General features: G+C 40.3%; 1 protein-coding gene across 1 annotated transcript in view; it reads left to right on the plus strand.

The window, feature by feature from the left end:
- LOC143298348 (uncharacterized) overlaps positions 1-19,196 on the plus strand; it is a 196,777-nt gene that overhangs the window by 92,579 nt on the left and 85,002 nt on the right. Inside the window, exons 6-9 of the mRNA XM_076611227.1 lie at positions 253-489; positions 1,909-1,973; positions 8,729-8,917; positions 9,703-9,792. Coding sequence (XP_076467342.1) covers positions 253-489; positions 1,909-1,973; positions 8,729-8,917; positions 9,703-9,792 — 581 coding nt within the window. The remainder of the gene's footprint in view (positions 1-252; positions 490-1,908; positions 1,974-8,728; positions 8,918-9,702; positions 9,793-19,196) is intronic.

The raw sequence follows: 19,196 nt of genomic DNA on the forward strand, positions 1-19,196 counted from the left end.
TATTGATATACCTGACCACGTAACACCCTGTTTCAATGTACCTGACAATGAACCACCCTGTAATGATGTCCATAACTATGTAGCACCCTGTAATAATGTCCCTGGCCATGCTCTCCGTGTAATTATTTAACTGATCATGTACCACCCTGTAATTATGTCCCTGGCTGCCATGTTCCACACTGTAATGGTGTTTCTGACCATGTTCATAACCATGTCTCATCCTGTCAATTATGGTCCCTGTCCATTTGACAGCCTAAACCAGCGGGATCGTCTCTTGGCGGAGATGGCTTACCTGGAAGACCTGCGCAGTATACGGAGGAGGCGGGAGGTAGTGCCGCACCGCGTGCAGCTGGACCTCTTCCTGGGTGGCAAGAAGCTGGACTGTGAGGAGCGTTTTGACATCAAGCGGGAGATCCAGCGGCTGAAGGCTATGGCCATGCCGGCACGTGCAAGAGATCTCTTTCACGGCAAAGGCATCCACCTGCCTCCGTGAGTCTGTATACTGTCTGTCTGTTTGCCAGTCTGTGTGGGTCTGTTTGTTGTTTGCCTCTCTTCTCACCTGTGTTGTCTTTTCAGGCCATCCCTCTGTCATGGGTGTAGTGATAGTGGCACTGATTAGGGTAGAAATGGTCACCAATGATGTGTTCTTTAGTTGTTCGTTCGTTAGTTGTGTGTGTGTGTGTGTGACCCTGGCGGACAGGATCAGAAAGATGTGTGTATGTATGTGTGTGTATGTGTGTGTGTGTAAAAACTGAAGAGTGATTCGATTCCAAGAGAGGGGAAACAGAGAGGGGTGATACTGAATCGATCGGTGATGCACGCACTTGCACTCAATCACTCTCTCTCCTCATACCAGTAGCAGGGTCACATGGAGTGGGTTTCCTAGAGTGTTTACTATTGGTTCAAAATAAACATGGACACGTACTCTTATGCAGCTTTAAGCAACACACAACCCTACATAAAGCACATCTTACATAAAGCAGCACACATTGCCTACTTTAATAATAATAATAATAATAATAATAATGGTACTTAAGCTATATAGCGCTGAATGTTGTGCAGAGACAAATCAAAGCGCTTTCGCATCAGTCATTCACACGCATCTATAACTCTAAAACTGGAGAAACTGAAGACAAGAAAGAGGCAGGGAAGGGAGGCTATTTTGGGAAGAGGTGGGTTTTAAGGCCAGACTTGAAAGAGCAGCACACAGCCCAACAAGGATTTCCTTTCCTCTCACATCATTCAGTCAGTGTCAGTGTTCAGTTCTTCTGGGAGACAGCTAAACACTAGCTTGCTGACTGATTTTATCCATTCCCACAACATACTGTGCATACTAATGCAAGCTACAACACTCACTTCACCAGTTAGTTGAACTGAAGTAACCAATCCTGGCTAGTCCTAGTGACGCTATGTGAATGACTGACAGATTCACTGCTTAATCCCCATCCGTCCAATTCAACAGATTGATCTGATTCGCTCACTTCAAAACCTGTTTCTGCACACACTCTGTGACAACAAGTTCAACAACCTTTGTCACAAAGAGAGGGGAGAGGGACTTACTGCAATGGTCCGACACACGAACACGCTGACATCTATTTCAGCACGGGGATTGCGGCAGACATCACATAACTGCACGTGTTCCTCTAGCTGGGGCGGGTGACGCGGCGTCGCTGACCAAAGACGGCCGACTAGGGAGTGGGGGTTAGGTGGTGGGGGATGGTGTGGAAGGAGGGAGGGTGGCGGTGTGGGCGCGACCTCAAAGACTGGACTTTGGACTGGACGGAGCAGGGAGGGAGATAAGAAAGGGGGTGGGGTAAAAGGGGTGAAGGGATGGCGAGGGAAGGGGACAGGGTGTGGGTGGTGGGGGTGACACTGCCGGCGCACCATAACATAAGTTTGTGTGGACAGGAACCACATGTCCGTGCTGCCCAGACCTTCCCGTGGTCCTGACGACACTGACAGTGAGGAAGAAGGTGAGGGGCTGTCCCCAGCCTGCATCATAATGTTGTAACTGAAGTAGAAGACTTCCTACAAAGTTTTGAGCTTGATGCCTTACAGTATATAGAAGAACTTGCTTTTCAAAATGTTTTTGTTTTGTTTTTGATTTGTTTTGTATTCGTTGTTGTTTTGTTTTTTCAGCAACATCACATGTGAATTCTCTTCTTTTTTTTTTTCTAATTTCACACCCCCGCCTCACTTCTTCCCCCAGAAATGGACCAAAACAACTAAACAACTATGATGATGATGAAAGCACTAAGGTTTATGGTTCACGATTGATATATGATTATTGAAGTGAAAGTATTGTGTGTACCTGTGTGCTTGTGTGTGTGTGTGTGTGTGTGTGTGTGTGTGTGACGAAACCCGAAAACCTCAATCATCTATTCAACACAGCCATTGCACCCACTCCTGGAAGACATTGTCGGGAATGGCCAGAGGGCAAAACTGATGCAGAAGTGAAGCTACTCATAGAAGAAAACAGTAAAGAAGAGGACATCATATACACAGATGGCTCAGTCACCAAAGGCCAATCCGGCTGGGAATTCACTACGAAACAAAATGGAAAAAGCAATTAGGGAAGAGAATGCTGCCTCCAGCCTAACGATGGAAGTTGAAGCTGTGACACATGCCCTCCAGTGGCTTTCATCTATCCATATGCCCGGAAACCACCATGCCATGATTCTAACGGACTCAATGGACCTCATGCAGAAAATTGAAAGTGGAATGTGAAGCCCAGAGTGGCATGAGGCAATACGCAACTGCCCGGGACATGCAGGTGTTAAGGGAAATAAGCGAGCTGACAGACTTGCTGGTAACGCAACAACAACGAGCGGCCAACATCTAGGAAAATCGGAAATCTTCAGAAAAGTCAAAGAATATCAAAAAGAACAGGTACAAGGTCATCACACCATCGATCGCCTCAAAGAAATAAAGGTAGAGAGAGGGAGCGGCCGTAAGTCTAGCATGAAAGGTAGAGCACGATGCTTTGCAAATAAAACGAATATCAGCATCATTTCCAAACCAACATTGCACAGATTTCTTCAAAACGGAACAGAGTCTCTGCGGGCTTTTCCAAATACAACAGACTGAGCAACACACTAGACGCCACGTTCTTGGCATCAGAGATCTTTCCCCACCCCTCTTGCGGCCAATCAGTGGCAGCCTCTGTGCGTGCGTGTATGTGTGTGTTTGTGTGCGTGTGTGTGTGCACGAGGGTAAGTGTACACATGTGTCAGGAGAGCTCTGTGCACGTGCGTGCGTGCGTGCGGGTGTGTGTTTGTGTGTGTGTCTGTGTGTCTGTGTGTGTGTGTCTGTCTGTGTGTGTGTGTGTCTGTGTGTGTGTAGAGGATGAGGTATGTGTGTGTATGCATGTCTACACTGTGGGAGCAACGGAATATTGGAACGTGCGGGTGTGCATATATTTGTATATATGTGTGTGGGGTTGAGGGTGGGGGTTATGGGCGTATGTGTGTGTGCTTGTACAAGTACGTGTGCGTGTGTGTGTGTGTGTGTGTGTGTGTGTGTGCCGTGGAAGCTGCGATACGTAGCCTGGAAATGGGTGTGTGGAGGAGGGGGGGGGTGCAGGGTAGTGTGAGTGTGTGTGTTTGTGTGTTGGGGCTCATGTACGTTTATGTGTATTTGATTGTGCTTTCATATCTGTGAAACTGCATTTTGTTGCATATCTGTGTGTGTGAATGTGTGTCTGCATGTTTTACATTTATTTGTTTATTTATCATCATTGTTGTCTTTTTTTGCGCTTAGAGTTGACCTCATCAAGATTTTGCTCCTTATAAATATTATTATTAGTAGTAGTAGCAGTATTTTTTATGTATTTATCTATTATTTTTTATTTATTTATTTTTTTAATTTATTTATTTATTTATTTTTCTCAAGGCCTGACTAAGCGCGTTGGGTTACGCTGCTGGTCAGGCATCTGCTTGGCAGATATGGTGTAGCGTATATGGATTTGACCGAACGCAGTGACGCCTCCTTGAGCTACTGATACTGATACTGAGTGTGTGTGAGAGAGTGCGAGTGCGAGTGTGAGTGTATGACTATGAATGTGTGTGTGTGTGTGTGTGTGTGTGTGTGTGTGTGTGTGTGTGTGTGTGTGTGTTCATCACCCTCCAATGTTGTGAAAACAGGTTACATCTAAATAATAATGATAATAACTTTTTGTAATACTGGTATTATTTGTTGTAAAGGTAGCAATAATACAGCACCTGTACTTAATATATTTGTTTACAATATCATAACTGTGCAAGGTGATTTTACTATTTTTATGGTTCAACTTTTGTATCAGTGTTGGACTTTTTGTATCAGAGTTGGATCTTTGTATCATTGTAAAGGAGAAGAATTTGCTTTCCAAAAGGTGTTTCTTTTTCTAACATTACACGTGTTCTCTCTTTTTCTCCACATGGCAACCTCCGTTCACACTTTAAAACAATGGCGATGATGATGAAAGTACTGAGATATAATGTGATGTTTTGAGAGAAAATAATCCAGAGCGTAGACGTTACACATGGAGAAAACCTACACCGTTAAAGCAAAGTAGACTCGATTAATGAAGTAAGAAAGCTCAAAGAGCTAAATCTAGAACTGGCAACAATACGAGATAAGAGAATGGAAGGATCCAAAGGAAGATGGATACCAGAAGGTGAAAAAATTACAAAATGCTTTTGCAATTTAGAAAAACGGAATTATGTCAGGAAAGAAAATGACAAAACCCGAAACAAAAAATGGTAATATTGTTGAAGACCAGAAAGAGATAATTGAAGAAGTTAAAGACTTTTATGAAAATTTGTACAAAGAGAAAAACACAGAAGACTGTGAAATTGAGAATCTAATGAAACATATCCCAAAATTATCGTCAGAAGAACAAAATTTATTAGAAGGAGAAATTACATTAGATGAAGCAAGCCTAGCTTTGAAAAATATGAAAAACGGAAAAAGTCCAGGGACAGATGGTTTCACTTCAGATTTCTTCAAATTCCTTTGGAAACAGATTGGACCCTTCGTTGTGTGATCGTTAAATGAAACATACACAGATGCTGAATTATCTATTGCACAAAGAGAAGGCATCATTACATGTATTCCAGAAGGTGATAAACCAAAAGAGTATATTAAAAAAAATGGCGCCCTATACCCCTTCTAAATGTTGTGTATAAAATTGGGATATCATGCACTTCAAACAGAATTAAGAAAGTTTTACCAACACTCATAAGCGAAGACCAAACTGGATTCATGATTAATAGATACATGGGTGACAATATCAGACTAATTTGTGACCTGATCAACTACTCAAATACCAGGAATATTCATGGCTTACTGTTGAGTATTGATTTTGAGAAAGCATTTGATTCCCGAAGGTGGAAATTTATGTTTAAAGTACTAAGGGCTTATGGTTTTGGAGATAGTATTTTGTCAGTGGATTCACACATTTTCAACAGTAATTGTAAATGGCAATATTACTCCATGGTTCCAAGTAGAAAGGGGTTGTAGACAGGGAGATCCAGTCTCACCATATCTATTCATACTTTGTGTAGAGGTTTTGGCAATAATGGTTAAAGAGGAAGAAACAATAAAAGGTATTTATACTGATAATGTTGAACACAAAATTTCTCAATTTGCTGATGACACGCAGTTATTCAATATTGGAGACAGAAACTCTTTTGAGCAAACTATACGTATCATTAATCGGTTTGGTAAAATATCAGGTCTGTACATGAACAGTGGTAAAACACAAGCAATTTGGTAAGGGAGTAAGAATAAAATCACAAAAAATATATTGTCCATATCTGGAAATGATTTGGAATCCTCCCAGATTTTTAAATACTAGGCATATGGTTTACTCAAGATCTGGCAGATTGTGAAACAATCAATTACAATGAAAAATTTTCAGAAGTAAAAATTTTATTTAAGATTTGGTCGCAAAGAAGTATTACACCAGTTGGTAGAGTGGCTGTTCTTAAATCACTTGTTCCATCTAAACTAATACATCTTTGGATTCTGCTACCCAACCCACCTGATGATTTTGTTAAAAAAAACCTTCAGAAAATGTGTTTTTCGTTTGTCTGGAATGGGAAGCAAGATAGAATTAACAGAAAGACTTCAATTACAACCGATAAACAAGGACATTAGAAAATATATTCATGCTCTAAAGCTATCATGGAAAGAAAATTTGAAGCCACGCACCACAAATGGAAATACATCGCAGCAAAAGTGTACCCAGCTCTTGAAAACTTAGCATATTGTGGACTAGCATATGAATGTAGATATAGGATTACAAATACATTCTGGTCCCATACGCTTCAATCATACAAAATACTCTTTTATACTTTGAAACCTAGAAACTCAAAAGAAATACTTTCCCAACCTGTATTCAGCAATGAAAACATAAAAATTGGCAATACAATTATCAGGAATGACAAATTCATGGGAAAAGGAAAATATGCAATTAAACACTTCCTTAAAAGTAATGGAGATTTTTATGAAATACAATGATTTTTTTTCTGACATTAATTATCAGACTGATTTTTTCACTTTTAATGGATGGATCTCTTCAATAAAAGAATATATTAAACACACAGGAATAAAAACAACAACAAAAAACCCAATAATTATAGTGGACGTACGGATATGCCAAATGCACTAACATTAAAACTGCACAGGAGTCAAAACTATTGTACGATGTATTAACAAAAAAATTGGTTAAACCAAAATGTTGTTTAAAGTGGACGAATAAATTACACGTCTTTTATAAAATCCGTAAAATTAAAGATGTTAAAATAAAATGGCTGCAAATAGGATTCTTGCAACTAATGTTGTCTCAAATGAGTATCTGATACAAATAACTGCATGCTGTGTAATGACGCAAGAGACTCCATAGAACATTGTTTGTGGCATTGTAAATATATACAGTCCTTTTGGACCTCTTTAGAAAAATTGTTTCATGAAAAATGTGAAAATGCCTATAACATTAAGATCTGTTGCAGTTTAGTATTTTTCGGCGTTGCACAGCATTTAAAAACAGATGATATATTTGATTTCATTATAATGTTTGCCAAACAATATGTCTACAAATGCAAAATTGAAAAATGCACACCAGGTCTGCATGCCTTTCTAAAACGGCTCTATGCGAGATATAAAATTGAACGGCATAATGCGTATGTAAAAGATGATGTATCCGGAATTGATGTGCAATGGAACTTTTATAAGTCAATGTTTTCTTTTCCGCAGTAGTTAATACTTGTATTTTTTTTCAAATGTCTTCTTTATAACCACTTCTTCCCATGGGATCTTTGGTGTGATGACGTTTTTGTGTGTGTGTGTTTTCTTTTTCTTTTCTTTTTTTTTCCCTTTTTTTCTTAAAAAAAAAAAATATATCATTATCAATGATTGATGTAATTGACTCAGGGGTAAACTGTCGTTGCTGACTCTAACATAACTCATTCATCGACTTATGCCCTATGTACTTTATCCTATTTTACTTATTATTATTAATATCTTTATTTTATTACAATGGTACATGGTGTGAATTTGGTCTTCTTGTTGTTGTTGCATAATTGTCTACATGTAAAAGAAAATTTTGTTAAAATGTTGATAAAAAGAAACCCCCAAAAACCTATAAGTCACCCCAGTTATGATGATATGGTAAACAGGATGATAGGACAACGGTCAAGGCCATTGTTTGGCAAAATAGAAAAAGTAAGATAGAGACCGTGGTATGAATTCAATTTTAATCAACATTGGTCTTGTTTCCTGGTTACAGACACAGTATAATCCCAACAGAAATTCAAAATCAGGTGTAAAAGGTCAAGGTACCAACCTAGCATACGATATGGAGAAGAAACATTTCTGCGTGCAAGAGAATGGAGGTCTTTTATATAATCTTCAACAAACTTGGTACAGTAATTGGTAATGGTGAAAACAAAACCCATGTAAAGAAACAAGGTCAGCTATTCAGGTCACAACATGGCCTGTTGGAAAAATGTAAAAAGAACAATAGAACTTTAGTTTTTCATCCCATTTTCATTCTGAATGGTATAACCATGTTGCGATTTGTTTTGGCCAGAACGTCGGTGTGTCATTTTGCCAGATTATCCATCTCGCTGGATTAAGTGCATATCAGAAGCGAGTCTGGAAAGCCTTGTCTCTCTTGTTTTTTTTCTGTTGTGCTCAGATTTTTCCTGCTATATTGTGTTTCCATTACTCTGTTCCATTTTGCTCGGTTTTTCCATAAAACTTTTCTGTGGTGATGTGCTGTTCGACTCGCCACAGGAATATTTGATATGCTCTCTTTTAGTTACAGTCTCATTTGATTTGGAGTGTTCTATTTTTTTCATTTTTCAGGCACACTATACTCTGCTTTGCTCTGTTCTCTACCGTTCTGTTTCTCTCCCGCTCTGCTCAGCTGTTTATATTGCACGTCCCATATTGTGAATTGTGCACCACTGCAATGTTTATTATAATCTGATATACCGTTTTGCATACTCCACTATACTTTATCAAACTCTGTGGCACTGTCCTGTACTCTGCTACATTGTACTGTATTATGCTGCTATGTGTTGTACTGCTCTGTGGTGTACAGTATTGTGCTGTTCTGTTTGTTCTGTATTGTGCTGTTCTGTATTGTTCTGTGTTCTGTATTGTGCTGTTCTGCATTGTAGAAGTCCATTCGAATTCGCCCACTTGTGGTACTCTACCTCATTTTACCCTGCTCTGATTTCAGTTCGAATTTCAGCACCAGCATCTATGATTCGGACGGTAGAGCATTCGTTCAATCAGGATATGCAGTCCCCGACCTTTGAGCGGCAGATATCATTGACGCTAGGGGAGGTGCCTCACACACGGTCCGTTCTTCGAGGTAGACGTCATCAGCAGCTTCCAGGCATCAGTAAAAATCAAACTCCAAGAACTGGTACGCCCGTCTGTGTGTGTGTGTGTGTGTGTGTGTGTGTGTGTGTGTGTGGTGTGTGTGTGTGTGTGTGTGTGTGTGTGTGTGTGTGTGTGTGTTCTTAAAAAAAAGAAGAAGAAGAAAAAAAGCGTCTTTTCGCTTTAAGTGATATTAGTTGTGTAAGTTGTATATATGCATGAGTGCGGGGACAGGGAGGTGTCTGTATGTATACTTGTGTGTGTGTGTGCGCGCGCGCGGGTGTGTGTGTGTGTGTGTGTGTGTGACAGAGATAATGAGAAAGTATTTGATATTTTACACATTGAATAATCGAGCTAAGACCAGTGGATCAAAGGAAGATACCAACTGGGCTTTTAATGAAACATTCAGAAAATTCGCGCAGAAGTGAATAATTGTTAAAGATATGTGTGTGCGCGTGCGTGCGCATGCATGCTTGTGTTTGTGTGTGTGTGTGTGTGTGTGAGAGAGAGAGAGAGAGAGAGAGAGAGAGAGAGAGAGGGAGAGAGAGAGTTTAAATCCAGTGAAAACCAATATAATGGGAAAATTACTGATTAACATAAAAACATATTTATCAACAGGATGGTTATCATTACAGGGTATGTTAGCGGATTTTTGTTTGTTTGGGGTTTTGTATGTGCTAGGGGGAGGTGATTTTGATAATATGTTGAGAATAATTCTGGAATGAACACATATCTTCAGAAGAAAGTGTATCAGAAAAAAAGTGTAAACTGAGTTTACGTAGACTGTGAGGGTCGAGAAAGGTGCCAGTGGTGATGCATGTGGTGCTGCAGACCACAGTAGAGCCTGGGGCCCCTTGCCTGGCTGCTTCGGGCACCACGGGTCACGGCTCAGCCATCATCAAGGTTTACTGCATCAGTCCAGTAATGATATCAGCCCTACTTTACATAGACTAGTCACTTCTGATCATGCTGTGATGACATCAGCCCTACTTCACATAGACTAGACACATCTGATCATCCTGTAATAACACCAGCCCTACTTCACATAGACTAGACACTTCTGATCATCCTGTAATGACACCAGCCCTGCTTCACATAGACTAGACACATCTGGTCATGCTGTAATGACACCAGCCCTACTTCACATAGACTAGACACATCTGATCATCCTGTAATGACACCAGTCCTGCTTCACATAGACTAGACACATCTGATCATCCTGTAATTACACCAGCCCTACTTAGACTAGACACTTCTGATCACCCTGTAATGACACCAGTCCTGCTTCACATAGACAAGACATTAATTTTTTTATCAAGCTAGACTGTCAGTCATACTTTGACATAAGAGACAGCTCTGCCAGCTTTGCTTTATATATGTCTGTGGCCCACATAACGAAATGAGTCAAGTCACTTTTCATGGCTGTGCCCTAGGTTGAAAACTGAGGAAAATAAAAATCCTAGAGACATCAGTATAAGGATATTTTTTAAACACTTCCAGTTTGAATGTCCTCATGAAATAGATGAAATTGTAACGCGATTTCTGTTTCTATAGTCATTTGGATGATACGGCAAACCGAGGTCGCGTGAGTGGCATGCACTAAGCGCACGAAAAAGAATATGCTGCAAAAGTTTGTAGAAATATCTACTGTGATAGTAAAATACACTAAGCGCACGAAAAAGAATATGCTGCAAAAGTTTGTAGAAATATCTACTGTGACAGTAAAAAAACACTTGCAGACAAAAAGAAAAACAGGGGTGACGCCAGATTATGGCGATGTCTTCCTTTTGGAGAGAGCAGCCACACAAAGAAATGCTCTGTTGCTTGAAGTAGGCCACAATACAGTACAATACAATACAATACAATACAATGCAATGCAATGCAATGCAATGCAATGCAGTGTGATCCAGTGAGGTTTGCGGAAGGGGCACAGTCTTCAAAGGACCGGTTTCAAAACAACTTTCACTGTTGCAAAGAACATTTAAAGTACTTGGGAATATTTTTAAATGCTTAAAAGATGACATTGCATTCGCATCGTTGTAGAGAGTCATAACTATGCGCGCAAATCAAGATCGGAGAAGCATGTTGTCAAGTTGCAATGTACACTGGAACAGAAACTTTTTTGGACAAACTGCAAAACCTCCTCATGCCGGAAAGGACCAGTGAGGAAAAAAAAACCTCTTGGAATGCATACCATGTGTCGACACTACTAGGAAATATAATGGTGTGTTTTTTTGTTTTTTTGGTTTTTTTTAATTAGCTCTGAATTAAGCAATGCAGGATCTTATCAGAGCATATGATGACACAAGACGACGAAAAGTTATTGGTAGTTTACCTGACATTTTTCGAATGCTGTGTATCTGAACAATTATAACAGTTCAAAACAAAACGTGTATATAGCATTGCTTGCCAATGTCAACCTGTTGCTAATCGCATTGCTAGCATGTTGCTTATTTTGTGATGCAAATCGTTTTGCTCGTTTCTAGTTACACACACACACCCACACACACACACACACACACACACATGACAAGACCAGACAAATGCTTTATTGAACCATGCCTTATGCCTATGTAAAAGGGGTGGGGCAGACATGATGCATGAACGCAAATTAAACTTCTTTTTTTTTTTAATATAATCACACGTTCAGGTGAATCGGTTCATGTCCAAGATATTTTCAAAGAAAAGTTCATACATGAATTATCATACAAGCACAAAATATAATACATACAAACGTGCACAAATTCAATGATTCAAGTCTCCGTCTTATCGCTGAGGTGGAAACGTGTTAAGGGCGGGAAGGGGGAGGAGGCTGGGGGAGGTAAACGTTAACAACACAATACACATATCATACATGTTTGCAAGCACCACACACAAGAATTAAAGTTCACTGAATAGCATGGCATTGCCTTTCAACGCACGTCGCCATCATTTGGTTGGTATACTTCATGACCAGGGAGGACATGGGCAAAGTTGGATTTCTATCTGCTGGGCGTGGTTCAATCTGTATGAGGTGCATGTCTGGGGCCTGTGGAAGTGAAGGTGTCTGGGACACACGGCATGGGGACTTAACTGGGGTCTCATTTTCATATGACATTTCCTCGGTAACGCTGGGAAGGGTGGCTAACTTAGCACATTGGCGGGGGAATCCGGATGAAGGAGGAGGAGGGAATGGGACAGTACCAGACACTACATTTGCAGGGTCCCAGGCATTAAACCCCTGTTGCAGGAGGGACTGGTTGGGTAAGACTGGTGTAGAGACCGAAACACTGCATGTGTTCTTAGTTACGCTGTGCTGGTTGGATGTCCCAGCTGTAGTGGAAGTCCAAGTCCTGGTTACTCTGGGAGTCTCATTTGGTGCTAGTTGACTTAGATGTCTCCGCTGAGTGGCGGCGACGGTTTAGTCACCATGGTCCTGGCCGTGCATGAAGTCAGCACTGCCGTCAATGAGTGGAGGATGGATGCTTTCTGTGTTGTTTGTACGCGATCATCAGCAGCTGGCCAGGGATCCTCAGGAGACACTATGGACTGAGTTGGGGACAGGGAAGTCATGTGACAGTCTGGGATGCTCCGCTGGTCAGTGGTTTGAGTTGAACAACTCTGACGTGATAGTGGTGGAAAAGAGTACATATCATGGAAAGACGGTAGGGGAGGGACGTACTAGATTCTAGGTCTCTTCTCAGTCTGCTGGTCTTTCTGGAAACAACGTTCAGTTGATTGTCGATGCGTTCGATTCTGTGGTTTTCTGTTCTCGTTGACATGGAGACGGCCATTCTGGAAAAATGCGTGATTACCTTCTTGTCTTTCTTGTCTGATGATGTGTTGTTGTTGAGTGGTGAGATCAACAACACGGATGTTAAGGGTGTCCGCCATTTTCTTTCTGCTGTCCTTGCTAAGAACTGACAGTGTGTTCCATTTATACATTTTGGCTTTCAGAGACCTGGGGTAATATGGGCAGTATGTCTTTGGTCCTAGTCTGTGGGCACGTTCCATATCGTCAACGGACCAAGTCTTACAGGGCTTACTTTTAAGGAGGAAGGTGACAGGATGGTTAAGACGCTCAGCTGCCAATATAGAGAGTCCATGTGGGTGTAGGTTCGAATCCAGCTCTCGCCCTTTCTCCCATGTTTGACTGGAATATCAAACTGAGCATCTTGCCATTCGGGTGGGACAATAAACCGAGGTCCCGTGTGCAGCACGCACTTGGCGCACTGAAAAAAAACAAAAAAAACCGTGGCAACGAGTGATGTCTTCTGGCAAAATTATGTAGAAGAAATCCACTCTGATACGTACACAAATACATAAGGATGCACTCAAGGGCCTGACTAAGCGCGTTGGGTTACGCTGCTGGTCAGGCATCTGCCTAGCAGATGTGGTGTAGAGTGTATGGATTTGTCCCAACACCGTGACGCCTTGAATTTGAAACTTACAAGGGTGGAACCTGTTCAGGAGTTGCACTACTGTTCTTGCGCAGTCTGAGTAACTTTCGTTTTTCTGTTCATACACATTGAAGAATCGTATGTTATTTTGTCTGGTAACAGCTTCGAGTCGGTCTAAGTTTTCGTCTATATTTTGAGGTGTCTTGCCTTGCCTTGCCTTGGTCCTTTAGCTCCGTGGGGAACCGTCGGGGCATCGTAATGTTGACTGGTGCTCTAGCCTTCTCCATTCTGGACGATCATGTGTGATTGATTGTGTCTCAGCAAATGTCAGCCATGTCTACTCTTCAATGTTGTTAGACTATTTTTGTCTGTCTCTTCTTCTCTTCCCCTTTACCATTCCTTGAAGGATGCTTCTGGCAAGGCCGTTTGATCTTGTGGTATGACCATATCATTTCAGTTTCCGTTTCTTCACGATGGTCAGTAGGTTGTCGTGTGGCCATATTTGTTGAGTGACGGCCTGGCGAATTTGCTCGTTGGTGATGTGTTCGAGATATGAAATGCCCAAGATCTTTCCGTAGCTACTCATTTCCACAGCTTTGATTTTTTATATTATTATTATTATTTATTTATTTTTTTGCAGTTCTGCCGTGAGAGTCCATGTCTCGCAAGCGTACAAAAATAAGGAAAGTACCAATGCTCGCATGAGCCTGACCTTGTGACTGATGGCGATTTTATTGTTGTTCCACATGGACTTCAGTCTTGCCAGTGCCACAGCTGTTTGAGCAACATCTTGCAAGAATCTCTGGTTTGGAGCCCTCGTCACTAATTATGGCACCCAGATATTTAATATGCTGGACAGTTTTAAGTTTCTGTCCATGAACCTTTATGTCCGCTGTGATGGTGTTGTTGCTATTGGACATCAGCTTGGTTTTCTCAGTGCTTATCTTCATCCCATATTCTGTTGAGGCCTCGTGAAACTTTTTATTTATTTATTTTTTTATTTTTTTACCAAGGTGGCAAGTTTTTCTCCACCTGCCAAGCCGTCAATGTCATCTGCAAACCTGATGCTGGTAATGATCCTTCCTCCAGTGCTTATAGTGCCAGTATGATCTTCAAGGGCTTCATTTATTATTTCCCCCTGGAATATGTTAAATAGAGTGTACCAGCTTTGTGCCGGCTGAATTAGTGGTATAAGCAGCAGTGACTTGAAGTTTTGTACCTTGTGAATGGAGAGAGTTACCACTCTTTACTATTTGTTAATCATTTGGTTCTCCTGGCCTCATTGTTTATCAGTTTAGAGGAGAGAGTAAGCACCTCTGGCGGACCCCGTCTGAAGTGTGAAACCATTTCCCTATAGTTCCCTGGCATAGCTGTTGGATGGTGTTGATCAACTTCTGGCCTATATTGAACTTTTTCAATGTGGCCCAAAGTGCCTCATGCCAAACTCTGTTGGACGCTTTTTTATGTCGACAAACACGTTGTAGAATTTCCTCCAGTGTTGGAGATGTTTTTCACATAGAATCCGTAGGTTGAAAATCTGTTCTGTGGTGCTTCTTCCCCGGCGAAATCCTGCCTGTTCCTCTGCAATGATCTTGTCTGCCCGGGGCTGTAGTCTGTTCTTTACTTTAAGCATGACTTTGCTCAGGAGTGACTGATAAAACTGATTGTGGGGTAATTTTGACATTATTGATAGTTGCCTTTTTCGGGAAGAGTTATAATCTGCGATTGCGTACATGAAGTTGGCTATTCACCAGTCTCCGAGATTTGGCTGCAGATGACAGTAAGCACATTAATCACTGATTCTCCTCCATTCTTCAAAAGCTCAGCTGGGAATGTTTTCTACTCTTGCAGCCATTCCGCATTTCAGTGATATTATCGCAGACCCTATTTCTTCAGGTAGAATTGGGAAGTCGTCCTCGTTTGTTGGCTCGTGGCAAATTGCAATGCTGGGGTCACCTTGGTTCTGGAAGTTGCATAGTTCACAGCATAATCCAGTCCATATGTTTATGATTTCCTCTTCTCCGGTGAGACAACTGCCGTGTTTGCCTTGGATTGTACTCACTTTGCTTTGTTTCTGTTCGGTGAGGTCTTTGTTTGAATGCTTTTTTATATAGTTACTGGCAAGTGAAGTTTCAGTCTCTTCGCAATGTTCTCCTGTCCACTGCTGTTTTGCCTCTTTCATTTCTTTCCTGATCTTCTTCTTTATTTCTTTGTATTCCACCTTGTCTTCATTCGTGTTCATAACCTTTTGGATGTTTCTTCTTGTGTTTCTTTGATGTGCATTCCCTAAATAGTCCATTCATTCTTGAAACTAGCCGCACTTACTTTCGAGAGCGGAGCATTTCTCTGACAAGAAGTGAACCACGTCAATCAGATGAGCATCTTGGCGAACACGTTTGCTTCAGAAGTTGAGTGTCTGGGGACCGAATTTGCTTCCACATCCATGCACTGTAACAAGAAGTGTGTGGGGAACACAGTCATAAATGTTGCTGCCAGAGAGAAACACACAGAGAGAGAGAGAGAGAGAGAGAGAGAGAGAGAGCACTGAAATGTTAAATGTCATTAGCTGTAAAGCTCTAGTGACATAGTAGGTGTTAGTCAGAACAAAATGGTACAAAACAGAAAAAGTGGAACAGAAAGGGGGGGGGGGGGGGGGGGGAAAGAAACAACATAAACTAATAAGAGATTTGTGACACTTTGGCATTTGTCATGAGCTTAAAGTACATGTGACAGAGGGGTAACGTGCGTTTTTTTCAGTCGTTTGTCTCCAAGGTTTGGACAGTACACAGAAAACAAAGTACATACAAATCATATAATAAATATTTACACATGTAAAATCGACACACATATCGATACAACACATACAAATGAACATAAATCATAAAATAATTATTTATGTCTGAACATCAAAACCCATCATATCAATACGAACACATCATAAAATTACAATGTCGAGATTGATCATCGAAATGTAGCCCTTCCTTTTTGACTCACTTGTGTAAACAAAGTGAGTTTGTTTTAACCTGGTGTTCGGTTTTCTCTCTCTCTCTCTCTCTCTCTCTCTCTCTCTCTCTCTGTGTGTGTGTGTGTGTGTGTGTGGTAAACTTTAGCATTGCCATTCTCTCTGCAAATACTTTTGTCAGCTGACACCAAATTTGGCATAAAAATAGGAAAAATTCAGTTCTTTCCAGTCATCTTGTTTAAAACAATAAATAAAAAAAGAAGCCAAATTACATGCAAACTGAATTTACTGTTATATTTATATTTTTTTTATTCTCTAAACTTGGCACTTTGATCTGATATTCTGACACAGCATCAACAGCAATCATTTTTATCAATTTTTGTTCAAACAGGAACTTCTTTTGCTAAGCATGGAAGTTATATTTCTGGTGCATGTCTTTGGTGCAGATATTAAAAAAGGGAAATTAATCTGTAATTAATTCTAGGGGGGGCGGGGGGGGGGTGTGTGGTAATTTGCTGTAAACTGATCTTTCTCATCTTAAACATTACATTTTGAAATTATACTCAATACATTAAAAGCTTGTGTGTTTTACTCTCATTGTAAAGTCTTTCACTATGTTCATTCGCCCAAGTGGTCTTTTTCGGAAAATACTCAAATCAGTACTATGAGTGGACTTTATAGATCTATTGGCTGAGCCCTGAAGGTCATTGGCAAAAATCAATTGCGTACACTTATCTATACATATTCAAAGCGCGTGCTCATATTCCTCGCGAACGCGAAGGACGCTATTTTGTTTCAAGTTGTTGACCTGACCGTTCAATCTTATATTCAATTGACAATACACGATAACATGTGATGGAAAGTTGGAGAAGGAGACTGTTAAATACTTATTCAGAGAAAGATTCGTGAACGCCTCATCACTTACTGGATTATGCCCCCGAACTGCAATAAAAATATCAACAAAATCAGTCGGAATTCACAGTTAAAAATAATAAACCATGAGAGAATACCCTTGATGAAAGGTAAACACTTCCAGTCTTGACATTTCTCAAAATGAAGTCCTTTTCACTTCATACGACGTTTAGAAGTGCTTGTACTTGGCTCTACATGTTATTAGTTTAACAAAATAGTCAATTTTCATATCAACTTTAAAACTATGAAACTGGAATGAACATAAAAGAGTAATTGAATCGACCGTGTCATACATTCCCTGGGGGTGTAACTAAACTTGTACATCTATCTAGATCCAGAGAAAACGGCTGAATGTTGCATTGTGATTGCCGCGATAGCCACGGACTTAAATTTTTAATTGCCCTTAAAGATTTTTTGAATGCCCAAGATACACCAGAATAATATGATTTAAACAGCGTTCTCACAGCAAATACCACAATCGATTTATCGCTCTTAAAAAAGCATGTTTAAATGTTACATTTTTTAACGTCAGTTAAGGAGCCACGGTAGTGTATTGGGCAAGACAGTTTCTTCTCACCCGAACACGCGGGGTTCGAATCTTCCTTCAGGACTTTTTTTTTTTTTTTTTTTTTTACCCGAAGCTTTATAATAACAAATACAGAACACATTTTAACGATTAGATTTTTTTTTAAAAGTGTATCACAAGTGAGTCTTGAAGGCCTTGCCTCTCTTGTTATCTATGCTTTTTTTCCTTATAAAACCCACACTAATTTTTCATTAATTAATGAATATTTGGAACGATGATTGACGTTTTCCGTATATTTATTACCTCAGATACATATTTCGCAAGTGAAAGTATCATATCTTCATTTTCTGTCATCAGTATGCTGAACTAATCTTTTCTCTGCGCTGGAACTGTATTGAAAAGGGTACAGTTTTTTGGTCAATTCATTGTATCTTTTGCAATTAGATATGAAATGATTTTCATCTTCTGGGCTTTCGCCACACGTTGGGCAAGGAGATGTTGCTACGTCTGAATCAAACCATCTTCGTTCAGTCCAAGTGCTCTCAATCATAGCTTCGCAAAGCAGATTTTATGCCTTCCATTTGTTACAATAACAACAATTATTATATTTATATAGCGCTGAAACTTGTGCAGAGACAAATCAAAGCACTTCTCTGTTTGAAATATTGATTACAATGAATAGAATAGAACCATTTATACCTATCACTGCTTCTATTTCTCCGTGCCAATTTTGTTTGTAACATGCTAAAAGTCTATCTTTAAATTTCGATATAAAGCTGCTCTCGTGCCCTATTCCGTGACAGACAGAATCTGAATGCGAATGCGAATTATTTGATTGCATATAGGCCACAGGCATAATTACAATTACAGAATCTATAAGTTCGTTTACTAATGAGTTATTATATTCTTTCTTTTTTCTCTTATTCAAATTTTTATACTCATGTCTGGCAATACAAAACAAAATGCGATCTTCTTTATCTAATGTTCTTCTACATATCCTCAACAGTCTGCGTACCCGGAGTTTCTCCATTTTGCATTCATGATCAAACCAATTTCTGTCTGCTGCTTTTTTATTTATAAATGTACGTTTATGTTTATGTTATGTTCTGCTTGTTCTTTAACAGTCTGATTCAACTTGTCTGATGCTTTTGTAGCCGTGCTCCGAGTGGTTCTAATAGGGTACGGCACAAAAGACTTAACTAAGTATGATTAATTGAAAGAAGGGGTAGACAAGATCCCACGCACAGGCCAGGAACATATAGAGGCCAGTCACAAATGGGTTTTTCTATTGTTTTATTTACAATATTCTAAAAGAAGAAGACTAAGAAGAAGAAATAATGAGAAGAAGACAAGAACTAAGAGAAGACAGTGCAGCGATACATAGCGAGGTGTCAGCCGTTGGGGGGGACACACACGACACACTGCCCGCGACACAGCAAGAGAGAGAGCAGGCTCTGGTCAGATGACTGACCAGGTATGAAATGACCACTCATCATTCACTGTGCCAATTTATGCAAGTTTAGCGGACCACAAAGTCCGTCACGTG

The sequence above is a fragment of the Babylonia areolata genome, chromosome 23 (genome assembly GCF_041734735.1).
Source record: "Babylonia areolata isolate BAREFJ2019XMU chromosome 23, ASM4173473v1, whole genome shotgun sequence".
Classification (NCBI taxonomy): Eukaryota; Metazoa; Mollusca; class Gastropoda; order Neogastropoda; family Buccinidae; genus Babylonia; species Babylonia areolata.